The 26,260-nt window shown below is 40.7% G+C and overlaps 1 protein-coding gene across 1 annotated transcript in view; it reads left to right on the top strand.

Moving 5' to 3' along the window:
* The first annotated feature begins 4,310 nt into the window (after positions 1-4,310).
* The window catches only part of PLD5 (phospholipase D family member 5), a 427,594-nt gene continuing 405,644 nt past the window's right edge, over positions 4,311-26,260 (top strand). The window contains exon 1 of the mRNA XM_070384488.1: positions 4,311-4,567. Within this exon, the coding sequence (XP_070240589.1) occupies positions 4,379-4,567 (189 nt within the window). The 5' untranslated portion in view covers positions 4,311-4,378. The remainder of the gene's footprint in view (positions 4,568-26,260) is intronic.

Raw genomic sequence — 26,260 nt, 5'->3', positions numbered from 1 at the left:
TAATATCTTTATACATTTGTCCAAACCCATAGAACTTAAAACATCAAGGGCAAACTCCAAGGTAAACTATGGACTTGGGGTGATTATGATGTATCAGTATAGGCTCATCAGTTGTAACCCATGTATGATTCTGGTGAGTGATGTTGATGAGGGAAGCTATCTATATGTAGAGCAGGTGCATATAGGAAATTTCTGTATTTTCTCCTAAATTTTGCTGTGAACCTTTAAATGTTCTAAAAAATAGTCTCTTTTTTTTCAAGTAATGCAACTTTAAGTAGCTGGATCAACTTCTTGTCAACAAAAGACTAGAGTATTTCTTGGGTCAATGTTTTAATATGATCTGTAATACTGCGAAGGTAATTAGGGAGGACATAATGCATGCTACCAAGGAAGGTCTAATTATTGAAACATTTTATTTAATAAACCTTTAACAAAACCTGGTAATAACTTAGTAAAAGTAAACACATTAAAAAGTAAAACGCTAAATATTAAGAAATATTCATTTGAGATATTTTTATCTTAAGTTAGAGAAAAAATCCTTTATTTAGAGTCAATGAATACAGCTTGCAGACCAGATTCTGTGATCAAGACAACTTTCAGATGATTTTTCCATGATGTAAAAATATGATAAAGGGTATGAAAACATGCTACAAATGTAAATATTGTAGAAATGTAAGGTACTATTATTGCTATGAAAGGCTTAATAAAACACTCCTCCCTGTTACTTCTTAATACTTTCAGCCTGCTCTAGCCTTAGGTTTTACACCCATGCAAAATGTTTAATTCAGACAATGTTAACAATTTCTGGCCAATGGTATCTGTTAAGTTTAAGTTTGAAATCAATAGATGTTGATGGTCATGTATGTTTTATTTGAAAATGCTATACATTTTGAAAGTATTGTGTAAAACACCAGTAATGACTTTACCAAGACTGGGTAAAGTGCTTATAGAATAAATATAAACATTAATGAGATGCAAATTTGTGGATCAGTGCAGTTTCTGTAACTGATTATAAGCAACCAAGATTAATTGATATAATTGCCAATTAAAATGACCATATCATTGGAATTGTATAAAGTACTTTCCTGTGCCTGAATGTTCTGATAACTATAACACAGCAGCCTATTGTTCATAGTGTTTTCTTATGTATTATCTAGCAATTATTTGAGATAGTAATGATTAATCTCCATTTAATAGATAAACTTGAAGCCTACTGAAATCATATGAAAATCATTTAGCACAGTAAAGGATCAGGTGTGGTCCCAGTTCCCCAAAAAGCCAATGGACTGATTGGACAGATAATCATAACATCTATGCCGCAATAAGAGCTGTGAAAATGTATAGGAAAAAGTGCTATGGGTGCTAATTACTTAATATAAATTCAACAATATTTCCAGAGAAGGCAACGGCACCCCACTCCAGTACTCTTGCCTGGAAAATCCCATGGATGGAGGAGCCTGGTAGGCTGCAGTCCATGGGGTCGCTAAGAGTCAGACACGACTGAGCGACTGAGCTACTTCACTTTCACTTTTCACTTTCATGCACTGGAGAAGGAAATGGCAACCCACTCCAGTGTTCTTGCCTGGAGAGTCCCAGGGCCGGCAGAGCCTGGTAGGCTGCTGTCTGTGGGGTTGCACAGAGTTGGACATGACTGAAGCGACTTAGCAGCAGCAGCAACAATATTTATATATTTCAATAATATTTTAGTGTGAGATTCTCATACTAAAATCTCATTGGCCATCTTTAGAAATATTATCTTCTCCACAACAGTTTGAACTAAGTCATTTCATATACAATGTTTTTTTGAAGGTCAACCAGAAAATTCCACATTAATGTCATAATCAAAGAATCTGGACACGATCCAAGAAAGAAAAAATATTGTGAATATGATTATACCCAGGTTTATTTAAATTTGTTGAATCCATTTTGATATTTGGCACTGTATACTAAGTAGATTAAATATGAAACAGTACAAATTTATGCTTTGACTGATTTTTTATCATAAAAACATTATCTATGAATTGATTTAATGTTCAATTTAGTAGTTTGCCTGTAACACGTATGCTACCAGTATACTCATTTCAAAAAAAAATGGTGGTAGTATCTATAGTGTTTTCCTCTAAAATGGTAAAGAAAAAAATTATTCAATATGAAAATTTGACTTGATATGGACACCATTTGTTTAAATTCAACTACAGTGGAACATTTCATTATTACTTTGAATTGCAAATCTGTCTCTTGTCAAGGTTTGGCTATATCACATGACCTACAGTGTAATATTTAGAACAAGAAGCAGAGGTAGCCTTAGCAAAAGGGCAGTCTGGTTTTTCTAACACCAATATTACAAAAGACACACACACACACACACACACACACACACACACTTGTGGGCTTCCCCCATGGCTTAGCAGTAAAGAATCTGCCCGCAATGCAGGAGATGCAGGTCAGTCCCTGGGTTGGGAAGACCACTAGCAGGAGGAAATGACAACCCATTCCAGTATTCTTCCAGGTATATAATCCCACGGATAGAGCCTGGTGGGCTACAGTCCATAGGGTAGCAAAGAGTCCAACACAATTGAGTGACTGAACATGTGCGCGCATGTGCGCGAGCACACACACACACACACACACACACACACATATACTTGTAATCACTTAACTTGTATGTTTATACTTAAATAAAAGCAAAATCAGTGAAAGTTAAATTGTAATATCAAAATATGAGAAACAAGCCAGTGGTATGCATAGCATTAGATGTCTTTTAAACGTGGTTCAAATCCTTGATTTGAAGTGTGATTCATGCTCCAGTCTCAATTCTTTCAGTCACCAGGAAAATGGGATGAATAACCTGTGTCTTTGCAAACGGTTGAGATTTAGAGATAACCCATAGACTGCGTACACATTACACAATGTAATTCAGCTCCTAAGAAAATAGATTTAGAATAACCAAGAATTGTGTGTGTTTATATGTAGTTGCTGCATCCTCAAACTGACTGCTCATTGGATTTTATTTCAACGACGACTATTACAATATCATCTTTTCATTTGGAGACTTTAAAAGGATATGATACACAATCCTTGCCTTCATAGAACTTCATCAAATTCCAACACAGAATTTTATTCTTTGAAGCTATCAAGCAAGGTGAATAGTTCTGGGTAACTGTTCTGCCAAGGGCTAGAGAGATCAGTTTATCCTTTGCGGCTCCCTTTAAACTCTCCATTACACTTCAGCTTTCAAACACTGAACAAGCTTTTAAATGGACCTGAGAAATCCTTAACACTAGTTGTTATTCGGCTTTTCGGAAAAACCAAAGAATGTTTTGAAAAATGTTTATTTTAAAAATAGCAGAAGGATAAAGAGATTATTAAGATTTAATGATTAATATGCCACCTTATTTCTAAAAAATCGTCTAAAAAATCATGCCACACTATCTTAAGACTGAGCCTGGGAGGGAAAGCACTCGTAAAAAGGTTTGGGCATGCAAACCTGGCTCTGGGAGCTTGGGAACCAAGAAGAGAACCGCACGAAGCGGAGGCAGAGTGTCTCCTGGAATCGCCCTCCCAGGATCCGAGAGGCGAGGCTGCGGGGAGCCATGCGCCGCCGCCGGGCTACCGCACCCGGAGGGTCCGCATCTCTACACACCCTCCCAGGAAAGCGCACCAGGCTCAAGAAGACACTTGTCCTTGGGGCCGTTTTCTGGACACCTTCTGTTAGGAGTCCCCAGGGGTGGGATAAATGGGCTCCTGAGGCTGGAAGTTACTGAACTTTGAGAAAGAGGGGAGGCAGAGGTCAGGGTGGCGAGTGGGGGAAGGGCAGGGTGGTACCAAGGAGGGAGGGGGCGCGGAGATGGTGCTGACTTCTCCAGGCGCGGTTCGCTTTCGAGTGAAAAACCCGAGGGAAAGAGACCGAGCCCTCCTGAGGGAAGGATGCGGAAGGGAGATCCGCCGCCCGGCTGGGCGCGGCGGGAGGGGCGGCGGCCGGACTCGCAGTCCTCGGCCTCCTCACTGCGCCAACCTGCAGGCGCGCGCGGCCCCTCCCGCCGCACTCCGCCCCCTCCCGCCGCACTCCGCCAGAAGCCGACCCGGCCCAATCGGTGCCGCCGGGGGCCGGTGTGCTGAGCGCCAGCCCTGGACCGCAGGCGCCCGCACCCCGCGCCTCCGCCTCGCTCGCGGCGTCCCTCCTGCCCCATCTTCCTCCCCTCCTCTCCCTCTCCTCCCTCTCCCTCCCCGCCCGCTCCACCCCGCCCTGCCCGCGCTCGGCTCCCCCGCGCTCCCCGCGCCCGGCCCGCGTTCGCTCGCTCCTCCCTCAGCCCCGGCCGGCCTCCCGCACGCCCATCCCGAGCCCGCTGCGCGCCGGCAGCCGTCTGGTCATGTCAGGATGGAGATCCGGCAGCATGAGTGGCTCTCGGCCTCCCCCCACGAGGGCTTCGAGCAGATGAGGCTGAAAAGCCGCCCCAAGGAGCCCTCGCCGAGCCTGACCCGAGTGGGCGCGAACTTCTACAGCAGCGTCAAGCAGCAGGACTACAGCGCCAGCGTCTGGCTCCGGAGGAAAGACAAGCTGGAGCACGTAAGCGCGGCTCGTTCCCCGGGCCGCGGCCCTGCACCTGCCGCACGCGCACCCCAGCCCCGGAGCCGGGAGCGGGGACCCCGCCGGCTGCCCCGCTCGGAGCTGGGGCGTCCGAGTCCTCCGCCAGCCCGGAGCCTCTCCAGCACTTTCCTGCCCCGGGAAGGACTGGGTTGCGGGGAGGGGAGAGGCGGGGATGTTCTCTTCCGGCACTGCTTGTCCCTGCACACCTCGACCTCCCCAGGCTGCCACTGCGGGGAGGGGGGCGGGCGTCATTCGCAGTGCGTTCCTGGGGTGCCTGTGCGGGGTGAGCAAGACGGGGAACTGACCCAGTGTGGCTCCAGGGAGCCGGCGTGAACGGTAGTGGGCTTTATAGAGGGGGCGTTTGCTTCCTGTCTTCAGGGGGCTATTATACCTGGTCCAGAACTAACATGAACAAATCTGTAAAGTTGTCGCCGCTGGCGACCAGCCTGCGTCCGCACACTATCCATTCGAGTTTCTGCAGCGTATCCTCTGGGATGAGCAGGTGGCGGTCCTGTCTACCTGCACCCAGCTAGGGAAGAATTTGCACATTGCAAGGAGAAACGGCGAAAGAAAGAGCAGGTCGCCCAGCTCTCGGGCGCGCCGCTGCAGGATGGGGGGCCGGCGAGCGGGACCCCCTCCCCAAGAGTGCGTGTTTCACCGGAAAGGTGTTGGCGCTGGGGCTGAGCTCCTAGGGCTCGCCATTCGGGAGAGAAAAAGTCCTTCTAAAACGGTTTAGTGGATTCACAGTGTCAAATCTGACCCACCAGCATCTCCTTAACCAAACGTTAACATGAAACTAAGAGAATTATCTCAAGAGTGCGGAACAGCTAGCTACCGCCGGGAGGATGTCGTTTCTTCCCGCGGAGCTGCTTAATCCAAATTGGGTCTGTTAATGGAACGAGAAGGTTTCCTTGTATTTGGGTCACATCGCCAATTATGGTAGAAAGATAAGAATAAGAACTTCTGGAACTCACACATCTACCGCCGCAAGGACCACCCCCCACCCCGAAACAACCCACCCTCCCCCCCGCGCGCTGGCTTCTCTTCTGGGCTTTTCAGCAGCAACTAGCATCCCAGGAGAAAGTGGGCAAAAGACTATTTCTCTTACCCGATCTTAAAAGAAAGTCTTTGCCTTTTCTCTGAGGTCCTGATCCAGTCCCTGAAAGAGAAGTTTAAAGATTTGAGTTGGGGTGCAGTCGTCTTGTGTGTAGAGACAATTTCTGACATCAAATGGATGTCTCAGATCCTTAAGACCATGCAAGTAACTGAAGGAGATTGCTAGGATGTAAGTTGTTTGAAAGGCAGCAGTGTCTGCTTAAAAATGCAAGCTCCAGAATTAGCGAAGGAACCGGTGGTTATTAGTTCAAAAAGGGCCAAACAGCACATTCCTGTAACTTGACTCCTGGTAGTGTTTTATTATTTTAGTACTAGCGAGAATGGTCTACTCTGAGGATGCTGATAGAGTATATCTTCATTTGTTTCACTCTGAATGTGTGTTCATTTGCAGCTTCTGCTTTTAGCTCGTGTAGTTCCTTTATTTTCTTACTGAAAATCAATACTGCCACCTTCTATGAGTATTGTCTTCTTGAATCGCAGACATTGCACATATTATACTTAGATGGTTTCTCACTTTTAGATTTTCATTGAAAGTACTAAGTCATACAGAGTGGGCCATGGCAGCCTCCCCTTAGTGGATGAGTATAGAATGCTCAGCACTTGCTGAGGATTAGAGACCAAGGAAAGTGAGATCTGGTTGTTTCCAGGTAAGGATCTATGCTTTCTTCTTCACTCAAATGCTCCAAAATAGAGCCTTGTACTTGGTTTTGAAAAATTATCTCATTTGTTATTTAAATCAAAGTCACATTTTTGTTTGCTTCCTCAAATATGTTTCATGAAACATATTCTGTTCTGATATTTTGTTATACATACACTTGCTTTCAGTTAGGAATGGGGCTTTGCTTCTGGTGAAATTTTTGGTGAAGTTCTCTTGCCCCTTTGAAACATCTATAAACATTTTAATGAAATAATATTTATGAAAGTGCTATGAAAAGGTAAATTAGTATAGCAACGTAATTTTATTTGCATTCAGGCTCAGCTATCTTATGTTATATACACTATGATGTTTCAGGTAGTTTGAAGTTAATTTCTAATTACAAATCTAAAAACCTATAACAAATATATTCAAGTACATTATTGCCATGCAAAACATAAAAATGTAATTGTTGACTTTATAATAGACAGCATTCTGAACATATGTGACACCTTCAGATTTAGATGTTGGAAAGATTAGGATGAGTGTATCATATGAAATTCAAGGGTGATGTACACTAGTTTGACCTCTTTGATCTGTCTAATCAAATGGATGACCACCATTTTTATTATGTTAAAAATGAGTAATTATAATGGAGATCATATGCATGAAAACAGCCTACTGTTCCTTTGCTCATGCTTTAAAAGCAAGTCCAGTATTAAGGGCATAAATAAATTATGGCTTCAAATGATCGCATGTTCAGTCATCTCAATAACAGAATTCCCCGAAATGAAATGTGTCATTGTGTGGACTCTGTCCAGACTTCAGAGGCATTGCTTAATCTGAAAGTCAATAACACGATGTAAAGTGACAGCTGGAGAATGTATTACCACTCAATTTGGTAAAAATGAGAATGGTTTATCTGTCGTTTTCTAGTTTACAGGCTATAGGACTAATCCCAAGGTTGGACAAAAGAAAAGTGACATGAATTGAATGATTGATAATTGGAATACATTCAACCCATCTTTCAATTGGATTCCTGGTGTTGGTTGGTTGATACTTAAGATGAATACCCATTTATGTGAGGGAATTCTTCTGTTCATAGTCATGATTAGAAGCTACAAGGAAGTTACATTTATACCATGAATTCTAGATTTTGAACTCTACTTGTAAATTTTAGGAAAAAGTAAAATTTCTGGGCCCTGTGTAGAGTGTTGTCTTATTAGCTTCAAATAGTCCTTCCCATCCCCCTTCTGATGTCTATGTCAGAAGCTTTCTGTGTCCCTTTTCATACTTTAATAATACTCTGCTATGCAAAAGCTCTTGAGTGATCAAGCCTGGTCCCTGGTTCCAAAGCTAAATCTTCTTTGGGGATCAAGAATCCAACACGGTTCACCATAAGCTATCATCTTGGGGGCTTGTCTGTGCTCTTGCTTCTTAGACTCTTTTGCCTCCTGTTGTGCCTGATACTTCATATGGCTTTAAAAGGCATTGGGTTTGGGAGACAATGGAAGTCTTACTCTCTGTAGGATCCTGTATTTAGTTTAGGTATAATGTACAAATGGAGGTTGCCTGGTGGCTCAGATGGTAAAGAATTTGCCTGCAATGCAGAAGACCCAGGTTTGACTCCTGAGTCAGAAAGATCCCCTAGAGGAGGGCATGCCAACCCACTCTAGTATTCTTGCCTGGAGAATCCCATGGACAGAGGAGCCTGGTCGACTACTGTCCATGGGGTCACAGAGAATCAGACACGACTGAAGCGACTTAGCATACACACAGGTACAAATGAATGTTATGATCTGGCAAACAAGAGAAGCACAGGGCCGCTTTTCCAACTCTAACCCTTCTACTCTGTCAGGCCTTCCTGGGGTTGGGTCACTGAGAGTCACTGTTTAATACAGTCTGACTATCTCAGAGCACAGTATTATGTTAGGCTGGTGTCCTTTGGTGGTATTAATGTATGCCTTGATTGACTTCTTTTTTTTTGTTTTGTTTTTTTTTCACAAGCAGGGAGAGTTGCAGAGGCTACTCTGCTAAGTTGCCTGGCTTTATACCAGTTGTGTGTGTAGAGGTTTCTTGATGCTTTTTAAGGAGATGGGGATGTCTTGTTTTCTCTCCTGCTTGTTCAGTTAGCTTTTGTCAGATTGTGGTTAAGAGCAGGGCTCTGGTGAGATAGTCCTGGGCAAAGGACTCACCATGACCAAGATGTACACTCACAGTCCTCTGTAAGAAGTCACAGGTTTACCAGATGACTTAAGGAGACCGTCCATGTCTGTACTCCAGTGAGGGATAGTCCCCTTATGGCAGGGGCTCAGTACTACAGAAGAATTTTTTCCTTACACTTCTCACTTGTGCCGGTTGGCACATGTCTTATTTCAGGCTGGTATAACAGAATACCATAGACGGGGTGCCTTTTAAGCATTTATTTCTCACAGTTCTGGAATCTGGGAAGTCCAAGGTCAAGTCTTAGCCAGATTTGGTGTCTGGTAAGGCCTGGTTTCTGGTTCATAGGTAGCCATCTTTCTGCTGAGTCCTCAGGTGGTGGTGGAGGTCGAGGAGCTCTCTGAAGACTATTCTGTTCACGTGGCACGCCTGCATGCTCAGTCGCTTGGTGATGTCCGACTCTTTGCGACTTCGTGGACTATAGCCTGCCAGGCTCCTCTGTCCATGGGAATTATCCAGGGAAGAATACTGGAGTGGGTTGCCAGTTCCTCCTTCAGGGGAATCTTCCCAATGATCCCAATCTTCCCGGGATCAAACCCATGTCTCCTGCCTCTCCTGCTTTGGCAGGTGGATTCTTTACCATTAGGGCCACCTGGGAAGCCCTTGTTCCTGTGGGCTTATTATCTAATCACCTCCCAAAGGCCCCACCTCTAAAGGCCAGGATATTGAGGATTAGGTTTCAGCATATGAATTTAGTGGGTGAGGGTGGAGTGGGGGACACATAAGCATCCAGACATCCAATCCATAGCAGAAGGGGATTTTCCACATCTTAGTTCCCTGCACTGCTGGAAGCTCCATCCTGGTCCTTGTTTTCATGATTGTCAAATCAGCTACAGGGAAGCTGGTGGATTCTGTAATGCCCTTCACTGCTTCTACCCAGAAGTGATACATCTGTTTGACTCATGGTTGTTGTTGGCCAAAGTAAGTTTCCTGGCCAAGGCTTCCTTGAAAGAGGGTGAAGAAGGGGGATTCAACCAAGACCCAAAAGAAGGAGAAAGAGAACACCCATGACTAGCTCATAAGCATGAGACATAAAGCTCTTAGCACAGCATATGGCCCATGTTCAGTGTTCAACACACAGAATCTGTTGGTATAATTGCTACTCAGGTGTTGCCTAGCTGATCACACACACACACACTACCCAAAAAGCTTCCACATTTTATATCTGAGATCAGCCTGCCTGCATTAGGGGCTTCCCTAGTGGCTCAGATGGTAAAGCATCTGCCTACGATGCAGGAGACCCAGGTTTGATCCCTGGGTTGTGAAGATCCCCTAGAGGAGGAAATGGCAAACCCACTCAAATATTCTTGCCAGGAAGAAATCCCATGGACAGAGGAGCCTGGTGGACTACAGTCCACAGGGTTGCAAGAGTTGGACACAACTGAGCAACTAACACTTTTGCCTGCATTCTAGATCTGGACCCAGAGTGTATGGTTCCTTTTGTCAGTAAGGCTGTCTCACTGTCCTGGGCCCATTAAGTTGTCTTTCTGCCCAGCTTCTAGTTCATTTTCTGGGGGCCTAACATTTTCCTTAGGACTTCCCTGGTAGCTCAGCTGGTAAAGGATTCACCTGCAATGCAGGAGACCCCGTTTTGATGCTTCCTCCTGCAGGAGATCTTCCCAACCCTGGGATCGAACCTGGGTCTCCTACATTGTAGGCAGATTCTTTACCATCTGAGCCACCAGGGAAGCCCCTAATGCAGGCAGGCTGATCTCGGATATAAAATATGGAAGCTTTTTGGGTAGAGTGTGTGTGTGATCCACGAGGCAACACCTGAGTAGCAATTATACTGATAGGTTCTGTGTGTTGAACATTGAACATGGGCCATATGCTGTGCTAAGAGCTTTATGTCTCATGGTTACGAGCTAGTCATGGGTGTTCTCTTTCTCCTTCTTTTGGGTCTTGGTTGAATCCCCCTTCTTCACCCTCTTTCAAGCAAGCCTTGGCCAGGAAACTTACTTTGGCCAACAACAACCATGAGTCAAATAGATGTATCACTTCTGGGTAGAAGCACTGAAGGGCATTACAGGATCCACCAGCTTCCCTGTAGCTGATTTGACAATCATGAAAACAAGGACAAGGATGGAGCTTCCAGCAGGCCTGGCCCAGTGGGCCCCTGTTTGCTCCATGCCTGGCCATTCTGAGGCTGACTCGTATTCTTACTTTCTCTGTGGGTTCTGCTAGTAGAGACCAACTCCTTGCCCTATCCTTAATATGTGCTTTCCTTCACAAATTTGTGCTGCATGGTGCTCAGAAAGCCCTTTTAAAATTAAAAGAGAAAGCAGAAGAGAAACTGTGAAGAGTAAAAGCCAGAATCCTTAATGTTCATATTATAGTCAGCCTTAGTATCTTGCAAGGTTTAATAAGTGCCTCACTTAAAAAAAAAAAAAAAAAAAAAACTCCTCAAAGTGTGAATTTTCACACTTAAATAGAATTTATGTTACCAGTGAATAGTAAATAAATATCAAGTGCACACTTTCCTCCTGGAGTAAATTATTCACATAAAGAGCAAAGAATAAATGGATTAGTGCAAACTTGGTCACAGTGGTCTAGGCTCATATTATGTAATGTCGTTTATGTCCCACAGAGCAGATTTGTCCAAGTAATTATACTCCATGGAGCAGATCAGTCAAGCACCAGAAGACAGAGTTCAACCTAAGGGAATGAATCTTTAAAATATACCATTAAAAACCAACCAACTAATCCACCAACCAACCAACCAAACAAGGAGGAAATATCCTTTTTTATGTTAATAGTATTTTTGGCCAGACTGGGTAAATTTTGTCTGGCAAACATTTAAGAACATTAACATTTACCAGGATTATTTCCTGTGACTGTAGGTAAACAGAATACGGAAAGCCTAGACTGAGGCAGAATTCCCTACCTCTCTAACGCATGGTCAAGAAATGAAAGTCTAGGTGTCTCTTGAGTATCTTCTGAAGCAGCTCAGCGTTGTGTCCACTACTGTATTTGTCATTACTTTACGTGGCGTATGTTTATAAAGGGCTAATGGACTGTGGGTTGATATTTCAGTTTGTTTTGAAGAAACATTGACTTCTTTGATCTCTGGCTTACTGATTTAACATAATTGCAGTCAGTGACATATCATATTAAATATATTTAACTTGAGAAGCTTAGGACCACAGAGCTTAAGATTCCTTTTACTTCCCTTGTTCCATGAAATAGCTACTAAATATTTCCTATGGTTAGTTTCTCTGAAAGTTTTCACTTCTTTTCACAGATTTTTATATCTGTCTCAGGTTTACACCTGTGTAACAGTTTCCAGTTCTTCTGTTTTAGCTCCAAAGGTCAAGAAGTCTGATGAATCTTTTAACTTCTGGAACAGGACAGTAGCTTGTTAACATAGTATATATGATATGTTCTTGTACTGAATTGATTGATAGATGGTGCAGTTAGGCAGAGATAGAGTTTGTGGTAAAAACCCATAGGTGTTGCTTCATGTGTCTGCATTGGGGACTTTTAAAGTTACTGATTGCCTCAAATTCATATGTATGTATATTGTACTGCAGGAGTTTAGAATACAACATAACTGTCAAGGTACAGTTGGAATGCCACACAGTGGATGGAAAGAGACACCTTTTTACCAAAAATGTACATTTAAATTTTTCTCAGTGAAAGTGAAAATCGCTCAGTTGTGTCTGACTCTTTGCGACCCCATGGACTATACAGTCCATGGAATTCTCCAGACCAGAATACTGGAGTGGGTAGCCTAGCCCTTCTCCAGGGGATCTTCCCGACTCAGGGATCAAACTGAGGTCTCCTGCAATGCAGGTGATTCTTTACCAACTGAGCTATCAGGGAAGCCCAAGTTTTTCCTTAGAAACAGAGACAAAAGAGCTCAGTTTCTAAAATCACACATCAAACTGGTAAGCTGGGCTTCTGAAGAATAAGAAGAACATGGCAAAATTTCTCAGGTAGACGTAGGTCCATTGGAAAATCTCACTGATGTCTAGCATATGAAGTGGGCCCAAGCTGGACTACCCGACCGGGTACCATGGACTGGATGTCATATAAGTTGGGTGATAAGTGTGAGTTTCTGTCCTCTAGAGTAGACAGTGAACCTTGTGAACATAGTATTTTCTGTCTTGAGCTATAATTGTGCTCCTGCCAGCAAGTTGTTAGGTCTGTAACTGGTAATAACATGAGGAATTAAGTTGAGAAGATGGGACTCATTGAAATTAAGAAAAAAAAAAAAAAAAAACACTGCCATACTCATCATCAGCAGATATTTATTGAGAATGACTTTAATGTGAAAGATATCTTGTTAGGAGATTACGAGGACTTTGACTCAACAAGCATTTATCTGACATATGTACTGTGTTTCAAACAGTAGAGAGTATACAAAGACCAAAACAAGTATTTGCCCTCCCTTAAGATGCTTACAAATAGCTGTGAAAAGAAGAGAAGCGAAAAGCAAAGGAGAAAAGGAAAGATATAAACATCTGAATGCGGAGTTCCAAAGAATAGCAAGAAGAGATAAGAAAGCCTTTTTCAGCGATCAGTGCAAAGAAATAGAGGAAAACAACAGAATGGGAAAGACTAGAGATCTCCTCAAGAAAATCAGAGATACCAAAGGAACATTTCATGCAAAGATGGGCTCGATAAAGGACAGAAATGGTATGGAGCTAACAGAAGCAGAAGACATTAAGAAGAGATGGCAAGAATACACAGAAGAACTGTACAAAAAAGATCTTCATGACCCAGATAATCACGATGGTGTGATCACTGACCTAGAGCCAGACATTCTGGAATGTGAAGTCAAGTGGGCCTTAGAAAGCATCACTACGAACAAAGCTAGTAGAGGTGATGGAATTCCAGTTGAGCTATTTCAAATCCTGAAAGATGATGCTGTGAAAGTGCTGCACTCAATATGCCAGCAAATTTGGAAACCTCAGCAGTGGCCACAGGACTGGAAAAGGCCAGTTTTCATTCCAATCCCAAAGAAAGGCAATGCCAAAGAATGCTCCAACTACCGCACAATTGCACTCATCTCACACGCTAGTAAAGTAATGCTCAAAATTCTCCAAGCCAGGCTTCAGCAATATGTGAACCGTGAACTTCCTGATGTTCAAGCTGGTTTTAGAAAAGGCAGAGGAACCAGAGATCAAACTGCCAACATCCACTGGATCATGGAAAAAGCAAGAGAGTTCCAGAAAAACATCTACTTCTGCTTTATTGACTATGCCAAACAAAGCCTTTGACTGTGTGGATCACAATAAACTGTGGAAAATTCTGAAAGAGATGGGAATACCAGACCACCTGATCTGCCTCTTGAGAAATTTGTATGCAGGTCAGGAAGCAACAGTTAGAACTGGACATGGAACAACAGACTGGTTCCAAATAGGAAAAGGAGTTCGTCAAGGCTGTATATTGTCACCTGTTTATTTAACTTCTATGCAGAGTACATCATGAGAAATGCTGGACTGGAAGAAACACAAACTGGAATCAAGATTGCCGGGAGAAATATCAATAACCTCAGATATTCAGATGACACCACCCTTATGGCAGAAGGTGAAGAGGAACTCAAAAGCCTCTTGATGAAAGTGAAAGTGGAGAGTGAAAAAGTTGGTTTAAAGCTCAACGTTCAGAAAACGAAGATCATGGCATCTGGTCCCATCACTTCATGGGCAATAGATGGGAAAACAGTGGAAACAGTGTCAGACTTTATTTTTCTGGGCTCCAAAATCACTGCAGATGGTGACTGCAGCCATGAAATTAAAAGACGCTTACTCCTTGGAAGGAAAGTTATGACCAACCTAGATAGCATATTCAAAAGCAGAGACATTACTTTGCCAACAAAGGTCCATCTAGTCAAGGCTATGGGTTTTCCTGTGGTCATGTATGGATGTGAGAGTTGAACTGTGAAGAAGGCTGAGTGCCAAAGAATTGATGCTTTTGAACTGTGGTGTTGGAGAAGACTCTTGAGAGTCCCTTGGACTGCAAGGAGATCCAACCAGTCCATTCTGAAGGAGATCAGCCCTGGGATTTCTTTGGAAGGAATGATGCTAAAGCTGAAATTCCAGTACTTTGGCCACCTCATATGAAGAGTTGACTCATTGGAAAAGACTCTGATGCTGGGAGCGATTGGGGGCAGGAGGAGAAGGGGACGACAGAGGAGATGGCTGGATGGCATCACCGAGTCGATGGACATGAGTTTGGGTGAACTCCGGGAGTTGGTGATGGACAGGGAGTCCTGGCGTGCTGCGATTCATGGGGTTGCAAAGAGTTGGACACAACTGAGTGACTGATCTTTTCTGATCTGAAGATGCTTACAGTTTTTATAAATACAGTTATAATATGAATACAGTGTTATGAATAATGCAGAAAAATGCAAAGTAGCGTAAAACTATCTTCAAAGGACTTAGTTTAGACAAGGTTAAAATAGGCAATGAATCTTGTGATATACTGATTACATATTGTAACAAAGTTAAATTTATTCTAGTAATGCAAAGTTGATATAAAAGTTGAAAGTCAATCTAATTTATCACATTAAAAATGAAAATAAACCTGTAAATAAATGAAGTAAAAGTGTTTGTTGAGATTCTATACACAGGTATGACAAAATTCTCAATAAATTGGAAATAAAAGGAAACTTCATTATTCTGATAATGAGTTTCTTTAAAAAGATGAAGAAACTGTGAAGTTAACTTTATTAACTCTAAAGTTAATGGTGAAGTACTTAAAAATACCTTCCTGGATACTGAGGCATGGATGTCTACCATCATTACATCTATACAGCATTGTACAGAAGGTCATAACCAATGCAATAAAGTAAGAGTAAGAATTCAGAAGGAAATAGTAAAATTGTCATTATTAGTAGAAGACATTATTCTATATATCTGAACAAAATAAACTACAGCTACACTTAATGAATTAGTAATGTCACTGAATTCATCATGGCCACTGAATAAAAAGTTACTATGCAAATTAAATTAGGAAAAAAATATTACAAAATAAAACTAAAAACTGTTACCATTTACATTGGCATAACAAGATCAAATATTTAAGGAGGCTGATAAGACCTCTTTTTAATTCTCTCCCAGATTGATCTGTGTAATTCTAATTAAAATCCCAGCAAGTTTGTATTTGTTGAAAGTGATTTTAAAATTTATATGAAAATGCAAAAGGCCAAGAATAGCTAAGAGAATCTTGATGAAGAGCAAAGTTAGTTAACGTTCCAGATAGCATATCTAGATTAATTAAGCAGTGTGGTATTGGTGCAGGGTAAATGAATAGATCAAGAGAGTATAGAAACGGACCTGTGTATACTTTATTATTGATAGGTTCTTGATTTATGACAAAAGTGGCCAGCATAGAAGCACAGAGGGGAAAGATGGTCTTTTATAAAAAATGGTGTTGTCATATATCTATATTAAAAAAAAAGTGGTTTCTTTTTCACACTATACACAAATGTGGTTAAAGAAATCTTCACTCTAGGCAAAGTTTTGTATTGGGCTTTAGGGCTTCCCTGGTGGCTCATGCAGTAAAGAATCCGCCTGCAATGCTGGAGACCTGGGTTTAATCCCTGGGTTGGGAAGATCCCCTGGAGAAGGGAAAGGCTACCCACTCCAGTATTCAGGCCTGGAGAATTCCTTGGACAGTACAGTTCATGGGGTCTTAAAGAGTTGGACACGACTGAGCAACTTTCACTTTACTTTACATTAAGGAGCCTAGGAACAAGAGCTGCTGAATGTAGGAACGGCCTGAACCAAGGCTTTTGAGTAGAATCTTGGGGAGAAAAAGACTGGAAGTATGACAAGTGTGACTGGAGGACAGGGTTTGTTTAAGGGAGTGTTGGGTGTGAAGACAGTGGTAGGTAAGGACAAGACCAGGGAGACTTGAGAACTGGACTTGTAAGCTGAAAATGCTCAGCTTTTCTGTAAGCAAACAGGAGATATTTTAGTAGGTACTTATTCAGAAAACCTGGTGGTGGCTTGCAGTGTTGAGGAAGAAGAGCCTGGAGGAGGGGACCAGTGTAAAGTCTCTTTTAGTGGTAGAGCTGGAAAGTAACAAAAGAATGTGGTGGCAAGTAGAAAAATTGGAAAACAGATGCAAGAAATATTCTGAAGGTAAGCATTCATCGGGGAGAGATCCCTTGTCATCTAGTGGTTAAGATTTGGTGCTTTCATTAAGTGGACCAGGGTTCCGTCTGGGTTGAGGAACTGAGATCCCACAAGCCTGCGGCACACACCACCCCACCAGAAGTGCTACTCCAGTAAACACTCGAATGATAATAAAGTGAAACAGCCTTATTACAAAACAAAAAGAGTTCCTGGGACTTGGTGCTTGACTGGATGTGAGGAGTCTGAGAAAGCTCATCAATTCAGCAAGTATTTATTGAGTGCCAGCATGTCACGGAAATTGTGATTGACATGATGGATTCAAGCATCAACGGGGAAAATGTCAATAACATCTTGAGAGTTGGAATTCTGCCTTCCTCATTTTGGAATCTTGGATCCAAGCCATTGTTATTATCTTGATTCAATAGTATCAGTATTGTTAATAGTATCAATATTATGATCATAGTTAACAAACTCCAATTTCTGCTCTCTTCAAGGAGCTGAGCTCAAGGCTTGAGAAAATTCAAATGTCTTGGACTGGGCCTTTGACATCAGGTTGTTTATGATCTAGTTTTTCAGAACTCAGCTTAAATGTTTTCACTTCTAAACCTAAAGTCCAGTAAAATACACCTTTATGTGGTCCCATTAATGGTGTACTTCTAATGCCCTTCATAATGCCTGGTAGACCTCCAGCGTGGACTGACGTGATTATTGAAAGAGTGAATGAATTAACATGTCCTTAGCAGGGCAGGTGGGGCTTATACACAAGTGAAGGAATAAGGTAGCATGTCCTACTTGACAGATAAATGGTAAGATGTTAAATGTAAGATGAGTTCAGTGGGAAGAAACACCAGAAGCTCCATGAGAAACTCCTAAGAAGTGTTATGGTTAAATGTTAGCTGGAGAAGATAACAGACAAGGCTGCCTCTAAACCATCTTTAGTTTATTTGAGATTCTGTCCATTCTTTTTAAGACTTGGGACATGAGAGTTTTATGGCCACTTTAGTGGCCTATTCCAGTATCTAATGTTATTGTTTACATGATTTTTTTTTGTTTTTTATATCTATATATCTTGGTTTTTATTAGTCAAGGAGAATATTAACTTTTAAAGTTTCACAAGTACCATGGTCTAACTTTTTGCCATGCCTGAATCTGCTGGTTCATCACTTAGCCTCTGCCCTGTTTTGGCAGAGTACAGTCAGTCAGAGACTGTAAGATACTTTATGGCAGGGAATGTGTCAAAACTGCCAAAATCTCCTTAAAGACCTGCCACTCTTGATCATTAAGAATCTCCTACCATGACTTCCTGACTTATCTGTTTCCAGATTTTTTTCATTCCCTAAGATCTTTTTGCTGCAATCCATGATTTGTGCACACATTGCTTAAAATTTGTCCTATAAGATTCCAGATACATCTTTTTTTTTTTTTTTTGAAAAATAAACTTTTATTTTGGAATAACTAGATTTATGGAAAAGTTGTACAGATAGTAGAGGTGTTTCTTATACATCCCTCACCCCAATTTCAGTTTCGTTTAGGATTATAATAAATTTCAAACTCCAGATTTCATCAGAATTTCACCAGTTTTTAATGACCTTTTTCTGTTCTAGGATCCAATGCAAGGTAATCCATTGCGTTCAGTTGTCATGTGTCCTTAGTCAACCTCTAGTCTGTGATAGCTTTTCAGGCTTTTCTCATTCTTCGTGGTCTTCATAGTTTTTGTTTACAGCCTTATTGAGGCATAACTGATATAAAAAAATTGTAAGATATTTAAAGGATTCCCGCCATTGAGTTAATGAAAGCATCCATCACCTCATTTATTGTGTGTGTGAGAACATTAAAGCTTTACTCTGAAAGCAAAGGTAAATTATATCATGGCGTTATCATTGGTAATCACTATGTTTGTATTGACTGTTGTTGCTTAGTCCCTAAGTTGTGTCCAACTCTTTTCCCACTCCATGGACTGTAGCCCACCAGGCTCCTCTGTCTATGGGATTCTCAGAGAGGCAAGAGTACTGGAGTGGGTTGCCATTTCCTTCTCCAGGGGAATCTTCCCGACCCTGTGTCTCCTGCATTGGCGGGTGGGTTCTTTAACACTGAACCATCAGGGGAGCCCTGTTTATATTGATCCTCAGACCTTATTCATCTTATAATTGAAAGTGTACACTTTTACTGACCTTTCCCTATTTTCCACACTCCCGAGGCCCTGACAACCACGCTTCCACTATCTGAGTATGTGAGTTTGAGTGGGATTTTTTTGTCTGTTGTTTTTTTAGATCTTATGTATAAGTGGTACCATGTGGTATTTGTCTTTGTCTGGTTTCCCTTACTTAGCATAATGCGTTCAAGTTCCTCCATATTGTTGTAAATTAAAGGATTTCCTTTTTATTCATGGTTAAATAGTGTTCTGTACATTCATATATCACATCTTATCTATTCATTCACCTGCTTATGGACACTTAGGTTGTTTTCATATCATGGCTACTGGAGTTAATGCTATAGTGAGCATGAAAGTGCAGATATCTCTTCAATATTCTATTTTCATTTCCTTTGGATAAATACTCAGAGGTAGAATTGCTAGATTGTACAGTCGTTGCATTTTTAATTTTTTGAAGAATTGCCATACTGTTTCCCAGAGTGGCTGTACAAGTTTATATTCCCACCAGTAGTGCTATAGGGTTTCTTTTTTTCAATATCTTCACTAGCACTTGTTTGTTGCCTTTTTTTTAAATTCTAATCATTCTAACAGGTGTGAAATGATATCCCATTGTGTGTGTGTGTGTGTTTTATTGTGGTTTTAAGAAGCATTTCCCTGATGATTAGCGATGTTGAGCATATCTTTAATTACTTATTGGTCATCTGTGTGTCTTCTAAGGAAATAGAAAGTCTTTTCAGATACTCTGTCCTTTTTTAAAATCAAGTTGTTTGTTCTTTGCTGTTGAGTTGTATGAATTCTTTGATTATTAACTCTTTATCAGATATATGATTTGCAAATATTTTCTCCCATTTGGTGGGTTGCTTTTTCATTTTGTTGGCAGTTTCTCTGCTGTGCAGAAGCTTTTTAATTTGATATAGTCTAACTTGTTTATTTTTGCTTTTGATGCTTTTGCCTTTGATGTCAAATCCAAAACATCATCACCAAAACAGATATCATGGAGCTTACAGCCTAGGTTTTCTTCTAGAAGTTTTGTGATTTCAGGTCTTAACATTCAAATCTTTAATCCATTTTGAGTTTTTTTTTGTGTGTAGAGGTCCAGTTTCATTTTTTGCATGTGGCTGTACAGTTTCCCTAACATGATTTATTGAAAAGACTGTCCTTTCCCCAGTATATAGTCTTGGCCTTTTTGTCTTAAATTAACTGACAACATATACATGGGTTAATTTCTGGGCTCTCTATTCTGTTCTGTTCATCTGTGTGTCTTTATGCCAGCACCATAGCATTTTGGTTAGTATAGCTTTGTAAAATAGTTTCAAATCAGGGAGTGTGAGGCCTCCAGCTTTGGTCTTCTTTCTCAAATTGTTTTGGATTTTTGAGGTCTTCTGTAGTTCCATATGCATTTTAGAATTCTTTTTATAAAAATGCCATTGGAATTTTGATAGGGATCACATTGAATCTATGTATTTCTTTGGGTTGTGTGGACATTTTCACAGTGTAGGTAATTCTTCCAATCTGTGAGCATGGAATAGCTTTCCATTTACTTGTGTCTGCAGTCTTTTTCAGCAGTGTCTTACAGTTTTCAGTAAATAGGTCTTTCACCTCCTTGGTTATATTTATTCTTAGGCTTTTTATTCTTTTGGTTGTGATTATAAATGGGATTGTTTTCTTAATGTTTCTTTCTGTTAGCTCATTGTTTATGTATAAACACAACAGAATTTTGTTTGTTGATTTTGTACCTTGCAACTTAACTGTATGTGTTTATTGCATCTAGCACTTCTCATTCTGTCTGCTCTCTGAGGACAGAATGGTTGGATGGGATCACTGACTCAATGGACATGGAGTTTGAGCAAACTCTGGGAGATTGTGAAACCTGGTATGCTGCTGTCCATTGGGTCACAGAGTCGGGCGCAACTGAGCAACTGAACAACATTTTTTTGGTGAGGACATTGTAGTTTTTTATGTATTATATCATGTCATTTGCAGATAGAGACAATTTTACTTCTTCCTTTCCAGTTTAGATGCTTTTTATTTCTTTTTCCCGCCTCATTGTTCTGACTTGGATTTTCAGTACTGTTTTGAATAAAAGTGTTGAGAGTAAGCATCCTTATTTTTGTTCCTGTTCTTTATCTTAGAGGTAAAACATTGAGCTTTTCCTGTTAAGTATGATGTTAGCTGTGAGGTTATCATATATGGCTTTCATTATGTTTGAGGTTCATTCTTTCTACCTATATGTATTGAGAGTTTTTAGCATAAATAGATGTTGAATTTTGTCAAATGCTTTTTCTATATATATTAAAATGATCACATGATTTTTTTTTATCATCATTTTGTTAGTGTAATGTGTCACATTGGTTTCTGTGTGGACAGTGAACCATACTTGCATCCCTGGAATAAATCTTAGTTGATTATGGTATTTTTAATGTACTGTTAAAATTGGTTTGCTGATATTTTTGCATCTATAGTCATCAAGGGTACTGGCTTCTAATTTTATGTTCTTGTAGTGTCTTTGCCTGGTTTTGGTATCAGGATAATGCTGGCCACAGAAAATGAGTTTGGAAATGTCCCATTCTCTTCTGCTTTTTGGAAGAGTTTGGGAAGTATTGGTGTTAATTCTAATATCAATGTTTGGTAGATTTCACCAATGGAAGCATCTTGTCCTGGACTTTTGTTTTATGGGAAAAAATTTAATTAGTAATTCAGTGTCCTTACTAGTAATTGATCGTGCAGATTTCCTGTTTCCTCATGGTGCCGTATTGGTAGTTTGTATGTTATCATGGCATCTGGTCCCATCACTTCATGGCAAATAGATGGGGAAACAGTGTCAGACTTCATTTTTTGGGCTCCAAAATCACTGCAGATGGTGATTGCAGCCATGAAATTATAAGACGCTTACTCCTTGGAAGAAAAGTTATGACCAACCTAGATAGCATATTCAAAAGCAGAGACATTACTTTGCCAACAAAGGTCCATCTAATCAAGGTTATGGTTTTTCCAGTAGTCATGTATGGATGTGAGAGTTGGACTGTGAATAAAGCTGAGTGCTGAGGAATTGATGCTTTTGAACTGTGGTATTGGAGAAGACTCTTGAGAGTCCCTTAGACTGCAAGGATCCAACCAGTCCATCCTAAAGGAGATCAGTCCTGGGTGTTCATTGGAAGGACTGATGCTGAAGCTGAAACTCCAGTACTTTGGCCACCTCCTGAGAAGAGTTGACTCATTGGAAAAGACTCTGATGCTGGGAGGGATTGGGGGCAGGAGGAGAAGGGGACTACAGAGGATGAGATGGCTGGATGGCATCACCGCCTCGATGGACATGAGTTTGGGTAAACTCCGGGAGTTGGTGATGGACAGGGAGGCCTGTCGTGGTGCAATTCATGGGGTCGCAAAGAGTTGGACCTGACTGAGCGACTGAACTGAACTGAACTGATGTTATTCATTTCTTACTGATTGCCCAATTTATGTCAAAGGGTGGCCTGCCATGTTTTCCTCTAAGAGTTTTATAGTATCTGGTGTTACATTTAGGTCTTTAATCCATTTTCAGTTTATTTTTGTGTGTGGTGTTAAAGAAAGTTCTAATTTCATTTTTTTACATATAGCTGTCCAGTTTTCACAGCATCATTTATTGAAGAGACTGTCTTTACTCTATTGTACAGTCTTGCCTCTTTCGTCAAAGATTATTGGCCATAGGTGTGTGAGTTTATTGCTGGGCTTTCTGTCCTTTTCCATTGATCTATATTTCTGTTCTTGTGCTAGTATAATACTGTTTTAATCACTGCAGCTTTGTAGTATAGTCTGAAGTCAGGGAGCCTAGTTCCTCCAGCTCTCTTTTTCTTTCTCAAGATTGCTTTGGCTATTCATGGTCATTTGTGTCTCCATACAAACTTTAAGATTTTATGTTTTAGTTCTGTGAAAAATGCCATTGGTAATTTAATGGGTATTGCCTTGAATCTGTAGATTCCCTTGGCTAGTATAGTCACTTTGACAGTATTGATTCCTCCAGTGAAAGAATGTGGTGTATCTATCCATCTGTTTGTGTCTTCTTTGATTTGTGCCATCATTAGCATCTCAAAGTTTTCTAAGTACATATATTTTGTCTTCTTAGGTAGACTCATTCCTAGGTACTTTTATTCTTTTTGATGCAGTTGTAAATGGGATTGTTTCTTTCATTTCTCTTTCTGATCACTATTGTTGGTGTATGGAAATGCAACAGATTTCTGTATATTTATTTTGTATCCTGTAGCTTTACTGACGGAGAAGGCGATGGCACCCCACTCCAGTACTCTTGCCTGGAAAACCCCATGGACGGAGGAGCCTGGTGGGCTGCAGTCCATGGGGTCGCTGAGGGTCGGACACGACTGAGCGACTTCACTTTCACTTTTCACTCTCACGCATTGGAGAAGGAAATGGCAACCCACTCCAGTGTTCTTGCCTGGAGAATCCCAGGGACGGGGGAGCCTGGTGGGCTGCCATCTATGGGGTCGCACAGAGTCGGGCACGACTGAAGCGACTTAGCAGCAGCAGCTTTACTGAATCCATTGATGAGCCCTAGTAGTTTTCTGGTGGGATCTTTAGGATTTTCTATGTGCCATATTGTGTCATCTGCAAACAGATGCAACAAACAGACTGTTCGTCATCTGCAAACAGCGACAGTTTTACTTCATTTCCAATCTGAATTTCTTTTATTTCTTTTTCTTTTCCAACTGCTGTGGCTAGGACTTCCAAAGCTATGTTAAATAATAGTGGCAAGAGTGGAATCCTTGTCTTTTTTCCTGATCTTACAGAAAATGCTTTCAGTTTTCTGTAGTTGAGTATGATATTTGCTGTTGATTTGTCATATATGGCCTTTATTATGTTGAGGTGTGTTCCCTCTTTGCTCACTTTCTGGAGAAATTTTGTCATAAATGGGTGTTGAATTTTGTCAAAAGCCTTTTCTGCAGGTTTTGAGATGATCATATAATATTTATTCTTCAACTTGTTAATGTGGTGTATCACATTGATTGATTTGCAGATGAAAAAATCCTTGCATCCCTGGGATAAGTCCCACTTGATTATGGTGTATAATTCTTTTAATGTATTGTTGGATTTGGATTGCTTGTATTTTGTTGAGGATTTTTGTGTCTACGTTAATCAATGATATTGGCCTGTAGTTTTATTTATTTATTTTCGGTGTCTGTGTCTGGTTTTTGTATCAGAATGATGGTGGCTTCATAGAACGAATTTGGGAGTATTCCTTCCTCTGCAATTTTTTGGAATACTTTCAGAAGGATAGGTATTAACTCTTCTCTAAATGTTAGATAAAATTCACCTGTGATGTCATCTGGTCCTGGACTTTTGTTTCTTGGGAGTTTTTATATCACACTTTCAATTTTAGTACTTGTAATTGGCCTGTTCATATTTTCTGTTTCTTCCTCATTCAGTCTAGGAAGGTTGTGCCTTTCTAAGAATTTGTTTATTAGTTCTAGGGTGTCCATTTTATTGGCATATAATTGCTTGTAGTAGTCTCTTATGATCTTTGTGTTTCTGTGGTTTTTGTGGCAACGCCTCCTTTTTCATTTCTAATTTTATTGATTTGAGTCCTCTCCCTTTTTTTCTTGATGAGTCTTGGTTTATCTTTTCAAAGAGCCTGCTTTTAGTTTCATTGATCTTTTCTGTTGTTTTCTTTGCCTCTATTTCATTTTTTTCTGTTCTGATCTTTATGGCTTCTTTCCTTTTAATATCTTTGGATTTTGTTTGTTCTTTCTCTAGTTGTTTTACATGTAAGGTTAGGTTGTTTGAGATTTTCCTTATTTCCCGAGGTAAGACTGCATTGCTGTAAACTTCCCTCTTAGAAGTGCTTTTGCTGATGTTTCTTATAGTTTTTTTCTTGTAGTTGATTTCTAATCTCATAGCTTTGTGATTAGAAAAGATGGTTGATAAGATTTCTTTTTTCTTAAATTTACTGAGGCTTGCTTTGTGGTAAAAGGTTAGCATGTGCTCAGTCCTGGAGAATGTTCCCTATGCACTTGAGAAGAGTGTGTATCCTGCTGCTTTTGTTTGGATTGCTCTATACATATCCATTAAATCCGTCTGATCTAATGTGTCATTTAAGGCCAGCGTTTCCTTATTGATCTTCTCTCTGGATGATCTGCCCATTGATGAAAGTGAGGTATTAAAGGTCCCCACTTTTGTTACTATTATTGTGTTACTGTTCATTTCTTCTTTAATGGCGTCAGTATTTGCCTTATATATTGCGATGCTCCTCTGTTGGGTGCATACATATTTACAATCATTATATCACCTCCTTACATTAATCCCCTGGTCATTATTTAGTGTACTTCTTTGTCTTTTATAACAGTCTGTATTTTAAAGTCTATTTTGTATGATATGAGTATTGCTACTCTAGCTTTCTTTTGATTTCCACTTGCATGGAATATCTTTTTCATTCCTTCACTTTCAATCTGTATGTGTCCCTAGACCTGAAGTGGGTCTCTTGTAAACAGAATATATACAGGTCTTGTTTTTATACTCATTCCCTCAGACTATGTCTTTTGGTTGTAGCATTTAATGCTTATACATTTAAGGTAATTGTCAGTTTGTATTTTCCCACTGCCATTTTCTTAATTGCTTCGGATTTGTTTTTATAGGTCTTTTTCCTTCCCTTCCTTTTTTGTTCTCTTGTGACTTGATGTCTAATTTCAGTGTTGTGTGTGGATTCCTTTTCCTTTTTTTGTGTATGTATCTATTGTAGATTTTTGGTGTGTGGTTACCATAAGGATTTGATGTAATAGTATATATATAAACAAGATTGTTTTAAGTTGTTGGTCTTTTAAGTTCAAATGCATCTCCAATATCCTGCTTTTGTGCTCTGCTTTTCTCACAATTGCTGGTTTTGATATTATATTTTTGTCCAAATGATTTCCTACTTTTGCTTTATGTCTGCCTTTACCGATGAACTCTCTCATTGTAATTTTCTTATTTCTGGTAGTTGCCTTTTCTTTTCCACTTAGAGAATTTCCTTTAATGTTTGTTGGAAAGCTGGCCTGATACTGCTGAATTCTCTTAGCTTTTGTTTGTCTGTAAAGCTTTTGATTTCTCTGTGGAATCTGAAGGGCGGCTGCTTAAAGTCTTCCTGACCATGGCCTGCCCACTGATGCTGAGGGGTGTGTTTCCTCCTTTTTGGTTGTTTGGCCTGAGGTGTCCTAGCATTGGTACCTATATATAGGCTTTGGGATGAAGCTAGGTTTTGAGGGGAAATGATGGCTTCCAGGAGGGTTCATGCCAGTGAGTACTCGTCAGAGCTATAGCTGCCAGAGTCTTTGTCCCTGCAGTGAGCCACAGCCAGCGCCCCACCCCACCTCTGCTGGAGACCCTCTAATACTAGCATGTAGATCTGGCCCAGGTTCTTATGAGGTCACCACTTTTTTTCCTTGGGTCCCGCTGTGCACTAGAGCTTGTGTGTACCCTCCAAAAGTACAGTTCCTATT

The sequence above is a fragment of the Bos mutus genome, chromosome 16 (assembly GCF_027580195.1).
Source record: "Bos mutus isolate GX-2022 chromosome 16, NWIPB_WYAK_1.1, whole genome shotgun sequence".
NCBI lineage: Eukaryota > Metazoa > Chordata > Mammalia > Artiodactyla > Bovidae > Bos > Bos mutus.
This window is presented reverse-complemented; position numbering and strand designations above follow the sequence as displayed.